The sequence below is a fragment of the Frieseomelitta varia genome, unplaced genomic scaffold, assembly GCF_011392965.1.
Source record: "Frieseomelitta varia isolate USP_RPSP 00005682 unplaced genomic scaffold, Fvar_1.2 scaffold_213, whole genome shotgun sequence".
Taxonomy (NCBI): Eukaryota; Metazoa; Arthropoda; class Insecta; order Hymenoptera; family Apidae; genus Frieseomelitta; species Frieseomelitta varia.
This window is the reverse complement of record NW_025109895.1, coordinates 60,033-76,693: the sequence shown is the minus strand read 5'-3', so window position 1 is coordinate 76,693 and position 16,661 is coordinate 60,033. Positions and strand designations below refer to the sequence as shown.

At 35.2% G+C, this 16,661-nt stretch overlaps 1 protein-coding gene across 1 annotated transcript in view; it reads left to right on the top strand.

Moving 5' to 3' along the window:
• The window catches only part of LOC122527210 (dystrophin-like), a gene marked incomplete at its 3' end in the record, with an annotated part of 86,765 nt that overhangs the window by 17,833 nt on the left and 52,271 nt on the right, over nucleotides 1–16,661 (top strand). Inside the window, exons 19-33 of the mRNA XM_043651192.1 lie at nucleotides 150–452; nucleotides 539–682; nucleotides 770–940; nucleotides 1,017–1,199; nucleotides 1,266–1,382; nucleotides 1,459–1,578; nucleotides 2,486–3,853; nucleotides 4,048–4,272; nucleotides 4,471–4,986; nucleotides 5,060–5,697; nucleotides 6,079–6,226; nucleotides 6,649–6,762; nucleotides 6,854–7,030; nucleotides 7,096–7,203; nucleotides 7,799–7,910. Of these exons, the coding sequence (XP_043507127.1) occupies nucleotides 150–452; nucleotides 539–682; nucleotides 770–940; nucleotides 1,017–1,199; nucleotides 1,266–1,382; nucleotides 1,459–1,578; nucleotides 2,486–3,853; nucleotides 4,048–4,272; nucleotides 4,471–4,986; nucleotides 5,060–5,697; nucleotides 6,079–6,226; nucleotides 6,649–6,762; nucleotides 6,854–7,030; nucleotides 7,096–7,203; nucleotides 7,799–7,910 (4,444 nt within the window). The remainder of the gene's footprint in view (nucleotides 1–149; nucleotides 453–538; nucleotides 683–769; nucleotides 941–1,016; nucleotides 1,200–1,265; nucleotides 1,383–1,458; nucleotides 1,579–2,485; nucleotides 3,854–4,047; nucleotides 4,273–4,470; nucleotides 4,987–5,059; nucleotides 5,698–6,078; nucleotides 6,227–6,648; nucleotides 6,763–6,853; nucleotides 7,031–7,095; nucleotides 7,204–7,798; nucleotides 7,911–16,661) is intronic.

The window sequence follows — 16,661 nt, the reverse complement described above, 5'->3', positions numbered from 1 at the left end:
ATTGTATAAAGCATTGTTTCAAGGAAGCATGACAGAAAAAGTTACATTATTAATATAATATTTCTTTATGGACTGTAAATTAAATAAAGGGTTAGATTTAGAATAAGATTTAAATTTTGTGATGTTAATTTTACGAATTTATATTTCAGAAATTAATGGAAGAAATGGAGCACCAACGTTCAACACTGCAAGAAATGGCATTGCAAATTGAATCATATAAGGCTTCTGGAAAACAAGAAGCTGCACTTCGATTGCAAGAACAACTAACTCTTATTGAACAAAAATTCTCCGAAGTTCAAAAGAAATTCCAACGTTTTCGATGTCCAACGAATTTAGAACCGAGATTATCCAGAGCTTTGCGAGAACTGAGAGGAATAGAAGAAGCAACTTGTCTATTAGAATTATCATCAGAAGATCCAGAAGCTATTGAAGGTCAACTTAAACATTGTCTGGTAATTAACAATATACAATGTAAATTTTATTTCTCTAGAAAAGTGTGAAATTAAATTGTGAAAGATCTGTGATTTTTTATTTACAGCGCTTTTATCAAACATTAAGCGAAATTAAAAGTGAGATAGAAAATATTATACTAACAGGTAGAAAACTAGTTGAAGAAAAAAGTGTCAGTGAACCAGAAAAATTTTCACGACGAATTGATATGTTAAAAGAATTATATAACAAGGTAGTGACTATATAATATTAATAATAATACATAATTTTAAATAGTATTACTTTCTATGTACAACGGTATATGTTTTAATTATTGCAGTTGGGTTTACATATAACTGAGTCAAAAGCATGTTTAGAAACTGCTTTGGATTTATCACGTGATATGTATAAAAATATGTCTTACATTAATATGTCCATAGATAGTATAAACAAAGAATTAGATACACAGAAAAACATGCCTGATCTTCCAGTTAATGCAATATATGTACGAGTAAGTACATAATTATGTATACCGGAAGAAATATATCTTTTTATGAAAACGAATAATTATAAAATTGTTTGAATAGGAAACCCTGACAGAAGTAATACCACGATTAAATGTTGTGAAAGATAAGTTGCTAAATTCTCAGGAAGAATTTTCCAAACTTTGTAATCCTATGTATTTAGAGCAACTAAAAGAGAAATTATCAGATGTTGTTACAAGATTAGCAAATACTGAAAAGAGACTAAAATTATGTAATGCTTCAGAGGTAAATGTATATATAAGTTATGCGTAAATTATTAATGTAATAGTCGAGAAATTTTTGTATTTTTAGGAAGAACCTAATGTTGATGAAATAAGAGCCTGGCTGTTACAAGTGGAGGAAAAACTAAATAAATTAGATGGTGTCCCAGTTGATCAGTTAACGGAAAATCATTTTGAACAATGCAAAGTAATTAATATTTTAAGATATATTACATAAGTTGATATTTTAAAGTCTTTATTTAATGATTCATATTAATTTTTAGGCTGTTCAGAGTGAAATGATCGAGGCAAAACCAAAAGTTAATCAACTTCAACGTTATACTTATTATCCAAGAGTTTCAGATGTTTGCAAGAAATGGGAGGATATATCTAATAGAATACAGGTATGTGTATGTATATTTTTTTATAATAAATTTAAATATCATTCATTGCTTGTTTCCTCATGGCTTGTATTGCTTCTTCTTTATTTTAACATTTGGTATATGTAATGCTTGTGCTTTATAGTACCATTACGTATATCTCATCAAGAAAACTTTTCTATAATATGTATATTGCATAATTAAAAATTTTTTTATATATATTAAAAATATAATTATGTAATTTTTATAAACTAATATTTCACTAAAAATGATAGTTGATGCAATACATCGAACTTTCATATTTGAGGTTTTAAAAGTTTATTAATAAAATTATTTTTTATTTTTTTGATTAGCTATGATTAGCTTTTCACAAATTTATTTGCTTTGTATTTATTTTTTAGTTTATTAAAAAATTCTTTAAAAATTTATATGTAAATAATTATATATATTTCTATTTTTTAAGTTTGATTATTAATATTATGTATATATTTAACACATCATTGTATGAATATTATATATATGTTATATTGGTACATATTAGTGAATTTTATGGAATACTTTGATCCTGTCCAAGAGGTGTCTCTATCTATGTAAATAATACTGCCATTAATTATAAAAAGCAGATATAAACTTTGGTGGATGGAAAATACTTATTATTGATCAGTCATTTATGATATTGTCTCTCCCCTTGTATAGAATTTTATACAGAAATCTGAATATGATTTGCAAAAACAACGAATAAGGAATGAAAAGAAATGTGTTCCAAGTTTTTGTACTGGTGATGGATACACGCAAAGAAAAAGCTTTGTTTGCACAATGAAATGCATTGTCACTTTCATTTTGGCCATGCTTGATATTGTCACACTATTAACAATGCTCTTTCAATTAACGCCTGTCCATGAATTTTCTGTTACCTATCATATTTTCACAGGAATGGATCCACAAAATCACAGACAGTTTATTAGTAAAAAGTAAGGTGGGAGAAACTAAGGGGAGAGACAATTATGGACGCACTAAATTGTCTAAACAGCCGGATCAAACTTCGGTGCAACTAGCTAGAAAAGAAAATAAATTAATAGATGAAAATGAGGAGGTATACGGTATAGGATATCTTAATCCTGCATTTGATGAAAGTCAATGTAATTTTATACATACACCTGAGAGTTCACCAGTTGATATCGTTCATCGAAGTCGGAAATCTTCCGCAAAATCTGAGAAAGTAAAAGCTAAAATCGTAGATGTTAGTAGAACTGTTAGACGAAAATTAGATATGAGTTCTATACCCGATGTTGTTCAAACTTCTCAACCACAAGTCGTTCACATAGATGATGATCCACCTTCTTCATCTCCCGATACAGACGTATACATGGCCGATGAAGAATTTTTTTTGTCGAAAAATAGCACATTATTTTCCCAAGTTTCTTCTAATACACTGGTTACAACAGATTCAAAACCGTTCAACTATAACACACAGATGAATCCCTTCCGTATCGTTGAAGTGAAAGAAATGGAAATAGTAAAATCAATTGCATCTCCCGAAGATCACGTAATATTACCAAGTGCGAATGTCAGTGTAGGATTAATGCCGCAAGTTGTTGAAAGAGTAGAAATTATTGAAGATACAGAAACAGAACCAGAATCAATTGATACTGATACAGAAGATAAAGAATCTAGGGTAAAAATTTGCAGTACAATTAGTAGTGGGAATCAAACTGTTAATAAGAAAAGAGAACTCATTCCTATCCTAAAAAAGAAAACAACAATAGATCCATATTCGGCAAAAAGCGTTAAAAAATTAACTCTTAAATTAGATGTTGAGGCTGATGCACCGGATAATCAAATTTCGAATCGCAAACCACTAAAAAGTCCACAATTTTCGTGTAAAGTAAATAAATTTGAAAAAAATACCGTATTGAAAGATACGGATAGTATAGCTGAATATCTTATACTTGAAGATAATGAAATGAGTACAAAATTGAGTTCAAAAAGTACTGCTGGTTTTTCTGTCACATCAGGGATTAATTCTGCAAAAAACAGGAAAGAACATAGTAGTGACAGAGATATTAATACTGAGAATCACAACGTTGATGAAAAAAACACAAAATTATTGTTGTTCAGACGTACTAGAAGTATCTCAAAAGACGATACATTAGAAGATTGTGAAAGCTTCTACGGAAGCGATAAAGAAACTGATGATGTTTTAATTTTTTCCGATGACACGGAAATTGATGTTGGAAGTTCCAGCTCAGATGGAGAAGATCCAAATTTAGGAGAGCATGTTGAGCACCTCTTGGGCAAGGTAATTCTAATAGCACATATCTTGCCATTGCAAGATCTATCTTGTATGTTATGTATTATTAATAATATAATTTATGCATAACAGTTGCAGTTATAATTTTAATATTTGGTAGATATATAATAATAGGTGAAGGCTAACGTAATATGAAGAAGTGTAATACTTTATAGAGTTCCTTATAATTTTGTTATATATAGATTCAGGGTGAAAAATTGTCACAGGAAATACAACAGAAAGGAGAGGTAAAAGTTTCTAGCGAAAAGAGATCTTTTAAAATGTCAACTACTTTATCCAGAACTGGTTTGGAAAAAAACATTTTGGAATTTGAGCAAGCTGCACAACGGATGTTACATAGAATGGATATCATGTTGATGAGCATTAGTGGCATTACTAATGAAAAAGATCCAACTAAACGCCTGGAGGTTTGTGCAATATTATTTTAAAATTTTACAGTCTTGTTCTACATTATACCTGGTATAACTCGCTATTTTGAGTATGCAAAACTGGATTTTCAGTCGGACTGAAATGCTAATTTAAAAAAATTTCCCACCCAATCTGAATCCATATTTAGAATAGAATATATGTATTTTCACTCACATTCAAATATCTGTATATTTCAGATTCTAAAAGGAGAAGTTAGCACTCTTGCACCAGATGCAGCAGCGTTGATCAGTAGAGGTGATGGTTTAGTCATGACAGTGCACATGTCCGATCCCGTTAGAGCTGAGAAGATAAAAAACGAACACCAGGATAAATTAAGAAGTAAATGGCATCAAGTTATGTCTGAAATAGAAACAAGACGTACACAAGCACAACGAGGAGAGGAAATATTACGACAGTATAATAATATAGTAGCAGAATTTGAAGACTGGTTTCGCGATGTGCCATTGAAACTTGAACAAGTAAATAATTACGAGGGTCAGTTAGAATCGTTTACTATAGAATTTGACGCTAAACAAGAACAGATTAAAAAATTAAATGACATAGCTGTTGAATTGAAAAGATTAAATATTGGATATTCCGAAACTGTACGATATAGTATCAACAATAGATGGCAAGAAGTTAGTTCACAATTTAAGAGATTTAGTGGTAGCAAAGATAAGGACAAACATGTAACAGACAAGAAAGTTGAAATGGTATATTTATATTTCTTACTTTCGATTGAATTTGTTAGATAGTTTTTTTTTATATTAGCTTTATGTTTTTCAGGATGTTGGAGGAGTTGATATGCAAGAATTTACTGCAAGAGTCAATAAGATTAGAGAGGCTGTCGTGACTGTGACAAGATCTTTAAATTCTATACCACTGAATGGTGATGATTATGAAATGTTTTCGAGTCAAGAAGAGTGCTTGAAAAAAATTAGTAACGCATTAAATATTCTAAAGCCGAGTCTTGAAGAGATCAACACTGCTTTCGAAAATGTTGCTTCACAATTAAGAAGAGAGCAAGCCGAACAAATTAGACGTTTAAGTGATAAATTACGAGACGAATGGATAAATGTTAATCAAAGTTACGTAGAAAGACATAATCGTTGGAATAAATGTTATGAAAAGTGGAAAGAAGTTTGCAATACATGCCGAACGTTTTCTGACTGGATGGATAAAACGGAGGAGTCATTACAAAAATCAAATTCTTTTGGTCAAACTAAAGTATCAAAAACAAAAATATTTGAACTAGAACAAGATGTTTCCAGAATGCAAAGAATTATGAATAATATTAATGTTTCAAGCGCTAGTATTTTAAGTCGTGCTAAAACTGAAGATATGGTGGAATTAAGAGAAATGATTGAAACGATAAAGCGACGTTGGCAAAATATTGTAACAGATATAAATACTCGAAAAGAAAAGTATGTAGAAATATTAATTATAATTTATATTGCTTTATTAAATAGATTTTTTATAATATTCATGAATTCGATGCGTTAATACACAAAATAATAGTTCAAAGTTTTTGGTATGTATGTAGCACTGAAAGCAAAGCTTTTTCTCCTACTGAGCTATTTCAGTTGTGATTTGCCTTTGGTGCTGTAGTGATCAACTCAGAATAACCTCCATGTAATAGAGAATTACAAATTAACTAGAATTTAATTCTATTATAGTTACATTTTTTCTTTTTATTGATCTTTTTGTATTTAATTTTTGAAAACATCTTTTTTTTTTAAATTAGCAGTGTCACTTGTAATCTTTGATCTTATATTTAATAATTGTATACCTTTTTTTTTTTAAAGGAACTTTGCTATGGAGAAGAAAGTGAATAATGAAAGCAGAATCTTAGAAAGTGCTCATAACATTTTGGAGCAGATTAATTCTTTATTGGTGTCAGCAGCAAATCCTTCAGATGAGACTTCTTTATCAATAAGATTGTCATTAATTAAGGTAAATTTAAGCACTTATATTCAGCATAAAAATAAATGTATAAATGTTAATATTCACATATCAGCATATTTTTTAAATATATTTGTAATGCATATAATAGTTCATGTCTTCATTATATAGTTTTAAATATAGTTTGAATTATTATTTTTTAGAATCAATTTTAAATAAAATTTTTATTTAAATATAATGTAGAGAATATAATGTAGAATATCTAGCCTGAAGTAGTGGTCGTTACAATGTTATCAAATAAACTGAAACTAAACCTAATAATACCTTCCACGCCATGACTGCATAATCTAAAGTGTGCCAAGACATAAATAGCAATGAACTCTTTGGCCTATTATTATTAAATGTAAATTGTAAAATGTAAACGTAGAATACATTTAATAAAAATATTAATACAAAATAATTATCGTTTTTAGGCTAGACAAGAAGAACTCTTTTCCCGCAAAAGGGCGTTACAAAATTTAATAAATCAAAATGGTATTCCCCCGGCAGAAGACGAATGTAATAAGTTACTTGCAGATATGGATAAAGTATAGTATTAAATCTAAATAAATTGAAATGATGTATCGTCATATTGTAAATGATTATAATTTAAACGAATTATTTAAATTAATGTTTTAGGCTAATACAAGCCTTTCCAGTCATCGCGAATATGTCGAAAATAAACTTGCATCTCTTAAAAAATATATTAGTACCTTGGATACAGTTATGGTGTGGGTTATGGAAACTCGAACGAGAATAAATATATCTCGAGAATTATCCGAAGAAGAACGAACCGAAATTATTAATAACGTTATGGTAAGTGTGGAAGTATGTGTTTAATAAAATGCAAAACAATAAATTAATAACATTCTATATTGTAGACTAAAGTCGAAGATCGAGAAATGGAAGTAAAAGATGTATTAGAGAATTACACAAATTTAGAGAAAGAGTGTGAGTCTGCAAAACAACCTATTTCTATAGAATTACAAGTAAGTAGTGTAAATTATATTTAATATTATTTAATTACATTTAAATTTAAATAAAAAAGTTATAATTTTTTTTGGAGAAGGAACAAATTGTCATAAATTTTTACCTAGAAAACTTTTTGTCTGCTTCAAAATTCGATTTACTATTTAAATATTTGAATATTCCGTCAATAATGAAATAAATGTTGCTATATTCATACTTTTAGTTGTCTAAAACAATTTAAGTTTAAAAGGTGGCGCTCTGACAAGTCAGTGTTCGAACTAACGGTCCAGCGTGCGGGTGGACCGTCCGTTAACAATTTATTTTTTCGGTTTTGTTTCAGTTCTGTTTTATATTTGGAAAATTTTGTTTGCTCGGAAATTTGACTTATCATTTAAATATTTGAATATTCCGTTGATTATGAAGTATTAACTACTTACGGAAGTAAATGTTGCCAAATTCACAATTTTAGTTGTGTAAAACAATTTAAGTTTAAAAGGTGGCGCTCTGACAAGTCAGTGTTCGAATTAACGGTCCAGCGTGCGGGTGGACCGTCCGTTAACAATTTATTTTTTCGGTTTTGTTTCGGTTGTGTCTTATATTTGGTGCTTTTAATAGGAGAAATTGAAAAAGCTAAGAGAAGATTGGCAGTTTGTGAAAAATAATGGAGAATTATCGAGCCATGAAGTCAAAACCATGGTTACAATTGGAACGACGTCACAGGCAATCGGTAAGTCCTTCTTTTTCATATAAATTATGAATTATTAATGATATTATTATTTCTTTACATGATATTTATTTCATTATATGATATTACAATGATATTTACTATGATTCTTAATGATTGATGTTAATTAATGTTCATATCAATCTTATTTGGTCTGTCGCGTCATATTGCGTATCGTATTCTATGCGCGGGAAAGAAAGTCCATTTGAATTCGATGCTTGTTTAGTTTTAACGCTTGTCGTAAGATGGCGCATTTACTCTCAAGTAAAACTAGACTTTCTTCCGAATATATATCCGATACGTTGATTCTCCATCAGCATTTAATTAAAAATATTCATTTCAATAAATCGTATGTGAAGATTTTTATAATTTATTTATCTAAAATGCTCGTCAATTTATAATCTTCAAATGTTTTAGAATTGAGTTATGAAACTTCAATTTCTAATTGTGATGCAATTGTGATTCCAATTTTAAATTTTACGTGTGAAATTTTTATATGTTTAAATTTTATACATTAAATGGAATATCTGATCTGGAGCTTGAAACTTTAACAGTTCTTTTTATCGGCAATTTGTCGAAAAAGTAGTCGCATGCAGCTGATTTTTAAAAATTCAATAGGAATAAAAGCCGTTCTAACTCTTGCTAAATGTGCGCCTCTGCAACTGTCGGAGGATTTTCCAAGGAAACTGGCAACTGAACAATAAATAGTACGTTTAGCCGGTCCGGTAAACGTGGCCACATATCACTTCCACTCCATCCCGTGGAACGATATATATCTGCCACGTTAAGTGCAGCCTTTTCACCAAGTAGAGGGACTCCTTTCTTTTACTTTCGTCCCTCGATCGATCTATGCATTCGAATTGTCGACGGCGATAAATTTCGCTGTGTCGCCGTTCTTTTAATCGGGGTCTCTTTGAGGTTCATGCTTGAATCTTTTGATAAAAGACGAACGGACGCTGTTACAAGTGCTTTTCTGCAAATCCAACAATTTTGACTTACACGTGTATTCTTTTGCCAGTTCGCTAGAGATACAATAAATAAAAAAAATGTTAGTTTAGTTAGTCAAAATAAAAAAAAAAGAGGGAGAAGAAAGAAAAGAAAATTAATATTCGATAAAATAACAAAGAAAAGTGAAGAAAGGGAAATTAATATCTCACAACGAAGATCGAGAGAGATAAATGTCCTTGCGATTCATCGTTTAATTAGAGACCGACTTAGATCTCGAATGGATTAGCGCAGTTGGTGTTAGTTGAACCGTTGAAACGTCGTTGTTGTTATTAAGAAGCTTAAACCTTCATCGGACTCAGCACCATTAACCAACGTTGAATTAAAATTTTGCAGCAGAGCGTATGATTCAGAATCGTGTTCGGGTTAATCGCGGCGAGTTGAGGAAGGAAGAACGTGAGATTGTTGATCCAAAAGCGGAGAGCTTAACGGAAAGGTCGAGGGGTTTGTAGTATAAGCGCGATCGTCGGGCCGCATAATGAGCGGATAAGCCGCCTAATGTAGTCGTGGTAGAACACCACCGGGCTGAAGATAGCTAAGGCTTCGTTCTCTGTTCTTCTTCATCCTCTGTTTCCGACGTTTCCTTCCTCCATTGTCTTTCATCTCTGTGTTAGACCTCCGGTGCTACATCCAGATGAAATCAGGCTCGTTTGACGAAAGTTTCGGGGTCTACAAACGGATTAAGCTCATGTTTTTGATCCACGTTCTGGAATAATATTACTCCCTTTTATATATTATATCCTGTCTTAATTATTTTATATCCCCTTCGTTTCGTTACCATTGCGAACGTTGAAGGGTATGAATGGTGTAGCAAGTCGCGCGTTCATACGGTAAGAGAGGATTGATTAGGGAAGAAAATCTAGTCTTTTTTTTTTACGTTTCCCTAAGGAACGCAGATACCTAACGGGATAGATAGTTTATTTATTTTCGATATTCGAATCGTTTCCAGAGGTTGCCTCGTCGTGGTATTAATTGGCCAAGTCTCTGGTTTGTTACGATTATCGTACGGTGTAAGCATTAGTAGTCTTAATACTGCATTTAAATTATCTTATAATTACATCTGCGGTGGTTGAGTGAAAAAATACAAGTTAAATTTTAATTAAAATAATGCGAGTTATATATATGAAACAGAATGTACGTTATCAACTTTCACATCCAAAATTTAACATCTGATCTTATGTTGTACTTTAAATTTAAATATTATAAATGCTATCCCGGAAAATTAATTAAATGCCAACTTATGTTGTTACCGGATGAAACATTAAAAAAAATTTCGGCATATATCGGCGAATATCGATGCAGCTGAGAATCGAAGAAACTGTCACCGATCTGTTTGTTAATCAATCAATATGTTCATTGCCTCGTACATTAGTGAATAATCGAGTGTGTTGTGTCAGATGCAGACAACACGTGACGAAATAAAGCTGATTAGTCAAATGGATTCCCGCATAGCTTTTGCGCAACATAATATTTCGTCGTTTCCGAGATACGGAAGCGAACTGCAAGTTGATTCGAGCTGACGCGATTAGCGGGAATATATTGTGAGCCATGATCATGTTAACGGTGAATTACGCCGATCCCAGAAAAGCTGCTTTCAACAAGCCTAGCCAGTGTGCATACCGAGGACGAGGAATGGATGTTCACCTGAACAAACTCGTTCCTCGTTAGCGAGAGAGCTCATTAAGACTTTCATGTTCCTGTGGTCACGTTTTTCCCTGGTGTAGCAACATGGATTGAAAAGGGTGGTAAAAAAGAGAGGAAACGCATGAAATTTTCGTCGTACAGAGTGCCTTTTAGCATCCATCATCAACGCGAGATATATTCACTCTTTTATTTCTGCGTCTCCTTTTTCTGTTTCCTTTTTATTTACATTTGTTACGGTAGAAACGCAAATTTGCCGAATATACGCGTCCGCTGTATGCATCGGGAGTTAAACGTTTTGCTCGTACATAGCCGATAAGTCACAGTTAGTGTATAAAATATCGCACGATCGAAATACAGATCATTTTTGCAATAATGTTTCCCTCTTTTATGTACACGTTGCCGGATCAAAATCGGGCAATTCGCAGGATCATGTTGTCGTTGTACGTGGCGTGCGTTAGCGGGCGGCAATAAAAAAACACAGATAAAATTTTCGAGCGCGACCGTGGAACATACAGCGAGGAGAAATATCGGATGTTGCGCCGTTGTGCTGACATAGGAATTGTACTGTATGACGCTGTGCTAATTGCAGCAGGCTGTTGTACGAGAGACAGCTTTTTATGCGGCGACTGGTAATGACATCCGCCCCGCGCAGCTGACCCTCTATTATTTCTCGCCGGTGCTTTCCTATCGAGCAAAATCCTCTTGGCAGGAGAACGCGCGCGTATTTATCTTGCTCTGAATTTCGAATTCCGCATATCAAAGCGCGCATTCAGCCCCTTTCATCATAAATGCCGTCACCGTCGATTTCTCTCCCCCCCTCCCCCCCTCCCCTCCCCCTCACCTACTCTTTTCCTCCCTGGCAATAATTCCTTCGAACTCTTGACTGAATAATGAATCTCGAGATGAAAACCGCTTTTGGACGTACACCGAATTACAGCGTTCTTTGCCTTGTGCGAGTGTTCCGTGGGGTTTACTTTCGCGCAAATTCGCCACAGCTAGAGTGTCCTTCGGCCGCGAGCAGAAAAGATGGAATAATGTCGGTGAACATGCCGTTTGGATTAATTCAGAGGTTTCTATGGCTAACCGAGTGTAATTAAAACAATCGTTTAATTTATTCGTTGAGAACGTTAATCAATCGCGGAACGCTTTAAAGAGGAAGGGAAGTTCCGTCAGCAAGCTTTCATCCACCCTTAACCTTCAATGGCTTCGGATCGTAGATGACTATAGAAATGTACGTTGGGATAACAGAAATTTGGATCATTTGATTTTTGAAAGATAAGCCATAAATAGACTACGGAAATTTTGAGATGTAAGATTGCATAGAATGATGTATATAATACACAAAAATATATAAAACATTTAAATTACACCGCTCCCGATAATCTTTTACTGTTGATCTATCTAAAAATATACCAGTTTGCAAATTCAATTAAATTAAAAATTTCGACATCGAGATACGGTTTTTAATAGTTCGATGATACCAATCGGGAGTTAGGACCATCTTCTTCGTTCGATTTCAATCAATACAAGCAACCGGTGTTCCAAGAAAATAAAAAAGACGAGGCGAGACAGTTGCTAGGGATTTACGTGGAAAATAAGAAGAAAGGCACTTCTCCGGGATCTAATAAGAGCCAGCTTAGCCGTGAAATTTTATTGTACTACGAGAAAGCTTCCAGTGCTGATGGGATGGTTTCGTCGTGCCATACGTTACTGGCACGCATGAATGCGCGTAGGATAGGCGTGTGGGTGGTGCGTAATAGAGGACAACGGTCTATATAACCCCACCGAGGTACATAGGTTGTAGAGGACGAATGACGAAGGGTGGACGGATGAGTGAAATAATGGTTTTTTGGGGCTGTGTTGGACGCCGAAATATGTAACTCGATGGTGACCACGCATTAGAGGGAATGAGATTTTGTATTAAAGGCTTCAATACGGCAATTGTTATTTAAATTTTCGTTTGGAAGCTGCTTTTTTTAAATATCGATCAGTGTGCGCACGCCCGCCTTTATACGAGAATTTTCACGAACTATTTCGCGTAAGCTGAATATTTTTTCGCCGCTTTTTTTGCAAGTGTTCAGTCTGTGCAAACAGAATTTTATTTTATTTTTTTCCCTCATTTGCGATTTGTATGTGATCGTTTCGAAGGGAAGACGATTCGACCAAACGTGCAGATATACGAACGCAAATTTTCTGGTCTAGATCAAGATGAAGCGATTCCTTCAATGTCAACCGACCGAGATACGTTGGCCCGGAGAGGGCTTTGCATTTCTCTTATATCCGCTTTCATTTCGTCTCTCGGATATGTTCGACTTCTCTTTCGAACAAGAAACTTCACTCACGAAACGAGTTCGCGCGTTTGTCTGAATCGTTCTAAGATTACTTGCTAGAATCTCGTACGGGAAATGTGTACCCAACCTTCCAATTCTGGTGGTTTGTTACTTTATACTTTTGTACTTTACCAATTCCCTCGTATACAAGAATATAATTTGATTTATAACAAATATAGAGACAGTGATTTATAAATTACTACTATATACTAACACATCAAAGGAGAATTTACTTGGAATTCAATTTTCCATAAAAAATAATCGAACAGGAAGACCAACAAGTGTAACAGGGCGTAAATTACGTAGAGCCAAATTATGAAGCTGGCTGAGAGCGATGTCCTGTCTTCCTTTGATTCTTTCATTCTTTTTTGAGTAAGAATCCGCAAGACTTTCTTCAAATACGTTGTTACAAGTGACGATTATACTTGACTCTGGTTAGCTTCTATCTCGCACCTTTACCGCTTTGTTAGTGCGTGTAATTGCTTCGACGTGACAGATTCTTTCGATCGTTCGATTTGTGAGACCTTCCAGAGGCGATCGAATGGTCGTGCTCCGCGTCATCACAGTTTTATTTTGATCGAAGTAACCAGGTACGTACTCGGTTGTCTGCGAGGTGACCACCAGCTTCTTGTGCTCGAGGCTCTCCTCGTTAACGAGATCAAACGTTTCGCGTACGAGCCGTCTCCTCGAGTATCAGCACCTGTTAATTCCTCCATTGAAAAAGGATTCTCTTTCAATCGACTGACGAGGGTGATTCAGGTTCTCGAGAATACCGGAGGAACCGAAAGGGGATGTACCTGGGATTTCTTCGCGAGATTCTTGAACAAATCGGGTAGGATAGCTACAGTCATTTGGAATATTCTCTTGCTCATGAATTTGTCATCTTTTACCTCTTGATACACCGTGTCTTCTGACGGAACGTGAGACGCATACGAATTCGGATAACGCTGGAAGAACGCTTCGCAAACGGCCAGCCAACAGTCTGGGAGAATCGTTACTTTCGCGCTTCCCTTCATTGACTGAAACTACAGTTTCTCGTGTGAAATATTCATGATACGAGTATTAGAATCTCGGTACAAGTAATATGATCTAAATAGAGATTTACTGGATATCACGACGAATACGTAACTTTGGATATTTTATACACCTTCGTGCGCAATTTCTATACTTGGGCACATTTAAATTTTCTTCATTAAGAATCCATAATTGGATTGTGTATTTTTAGGCAATTTCATGTTTTTCTAAACACAATTATAGATGTGGAGATTAAGCAGAAATTTGTTCCTCTACTTTCAGAACTTTTTGCATATTTTCTGCATCCTTAAATTTCTCACAAATACATAAAATCTAATCGTAACATAAATACGTATAACAATTTCTTTAAATTTCATAAAATTGCAAAATTTGCGTAGAATAATTTATAACAAAAAAAAAAAGAAAGAAAAGAAAAATTAATCGAATTCTTGGACTTCAAGCAAACATAATCATTTCGACGACCATTTCTTTTTATTCCGATTCCTCGGTTAGATTTTTTGCTTGTTTCCTGTTTTGCTCATTTTTTTTTTTTTTAACCTCGCAACGAAGCGAGAAACGTTTGCACGGATCTATAGAGTTACTGACGCTTACTCGTTCATTCATACGCCACACCGAACTCCCACCATCCGGCAATTCTTTCACCCTCCCTTATTCTTGCAATTCATTAGTGAATCGTCAGGTGCTTCATAAACAATGAACACAGACCCCTCATTAACGTAATTTCAATGATAATAACGCTTCCACGACTTTAAATGCGTTTATCGTTCTGTTTGCTTCGGACAATGATCGCAACTCCGTGCGCGGAATTACGCGCGAACGCGGTATATTTTCGTTTCTCCTCGTGAAAATACATTCTAACGATAACATTCTGAGGTTAAGGACAACGATTTTTTAATTCTACCACGCGTTATTATTTTCCTTCTATTAAATACCGATCCACAATTTTTGTCATTCGTTCGACTAAAACCGTCGTCTTTAACGAGCGTACCTCATGATTTTAATTCCAATTCAGCATCGTTCGTTCTTCGTGAAACTTGAACTGTTACTAGAAAATTTTAACGCCGAGGCACGCACGTCGACGCTGCTCGTTTGTTTCAAACTCGAACGTCCGCTTCTTCATCGTCCTTTCCGCAGCGACGACGTCTGAGACGCTTCGAATCGCTTCGAACATGATCCGTAGCTTGAAACTCTTGCAAGTCTCGATAGATCTTAATTCTCTTGGATGTCTTCGAAGTTTTTGAGAGCTGCGACACAGCGGAAGTGTCTACGGTAGTAGTCAAACAGTATCATTGATACAAAATGTTTCAGAAGATAGTTCAGAAACATTTAGTCGACATTCAAGATGTTTAAGCTTCGAATTTTTCACCTTGTATATACAGAGTTCAATCGATTCGAAATGTCTCATCATCGCTTCTCCATCGTGCCCTGTCACAAGTTACGCGACCAATTTCCACCGAAAAGCCAAAGTCGATGTCGAACTCCGCGGGACGTGCGAATCATCGGTCGGAAATCGCGGGATTGTTCCCGCGTTATGTCGAACATCTCGGTCGGACTTAGCGCAACGAGATAGGAGTGGCGATTGCCTCGTGCAGATCCGCCGAGAGAAAGAGAGAGAGAGAGAGCCGTAACAATTAGCGACGCCAACGAAGAAGAAGGAGGGAACCTGCTGCTGTGGTTCTCCAGTTTCGTCCTCGTCGACGCTGTCTAAGCCGTGTTCATTACTGCACCGACAATCAGGCTGCTCGGCGATCAAGAGGGCGGGAAAGGGTGACCGAGGGGCGACAGGGGCCACACGAACGGAGTTAGGGGTGGGTTTAAGCGAGTGTAGCCACGGCGGTCAGGCTTGTAATCTGACGGTGGTGGGTCGTTTCGGTTGGTCGGGGTAAAACGGTCCATTAAGACCGGGTAGCAGTTAGTGGTCATGCTATAGGAAGCAGCCAGCTTACTAATGCCGGCCGTGGTTCATCCCCGTAAGGGCTGTTAACCGGGGTCAGCCCTCCGGTTGATTCCACCTTCGCGAAACTTCGGATTTCGTTTTCGGCCGCCGTGCCACGTTTTCCCCCGTTTTCCGCAAACAGAGCGATGCATCACGCTGCCCTTTCCGTTCCATCCGTGATCAATTGTAACTCATCCTTCGCGTGTCCAAGGGATATATTTGTCTTCTATAGACTGGAACGATCGGAGGGTTCGCGGTATTGTATTTAACCAGAGTGGAGCGGATGCCTCGTAGGGTTGGCAAGGTCAGGTTTGTTTGTTCTTATTTCGGTGAAGCTGCTGTTCGATTCTTTCATTCGTCGGTGGGAATTATGTTTCGCTTAATCGAGTAAAATACGATCGATGGGAATTTGTAGATCGTCATATTTATAAATGATGATCTAGAAAAGAAAAAAAGGTTGAATTGAATTAATGATAAGTTGTGGATGACGTTTACGCATGACACATCGCACAATTTTATTAAAATTAACTATAATATGAAAATTTACCTGACAACCTAGTCGATATAATTAAACCTTAAAGCAGTTCCAACAATTACAACTGCTTGGCCAATTGCATTATTGCAAATTGTATCAGCGTGATATCGGATATCAGCAAAAAGAACGCGTAGTCTTAACAAGTTTATTAACACTTTCACGCGGCGTTTTTACACGTGTCTACGTATACGGAAAGGTTCAGCCGTGGTGTAACTCGAACGTGAGCTGGACATCAACTCGACGAGTACGTCTGAGCAAATTATCATAGA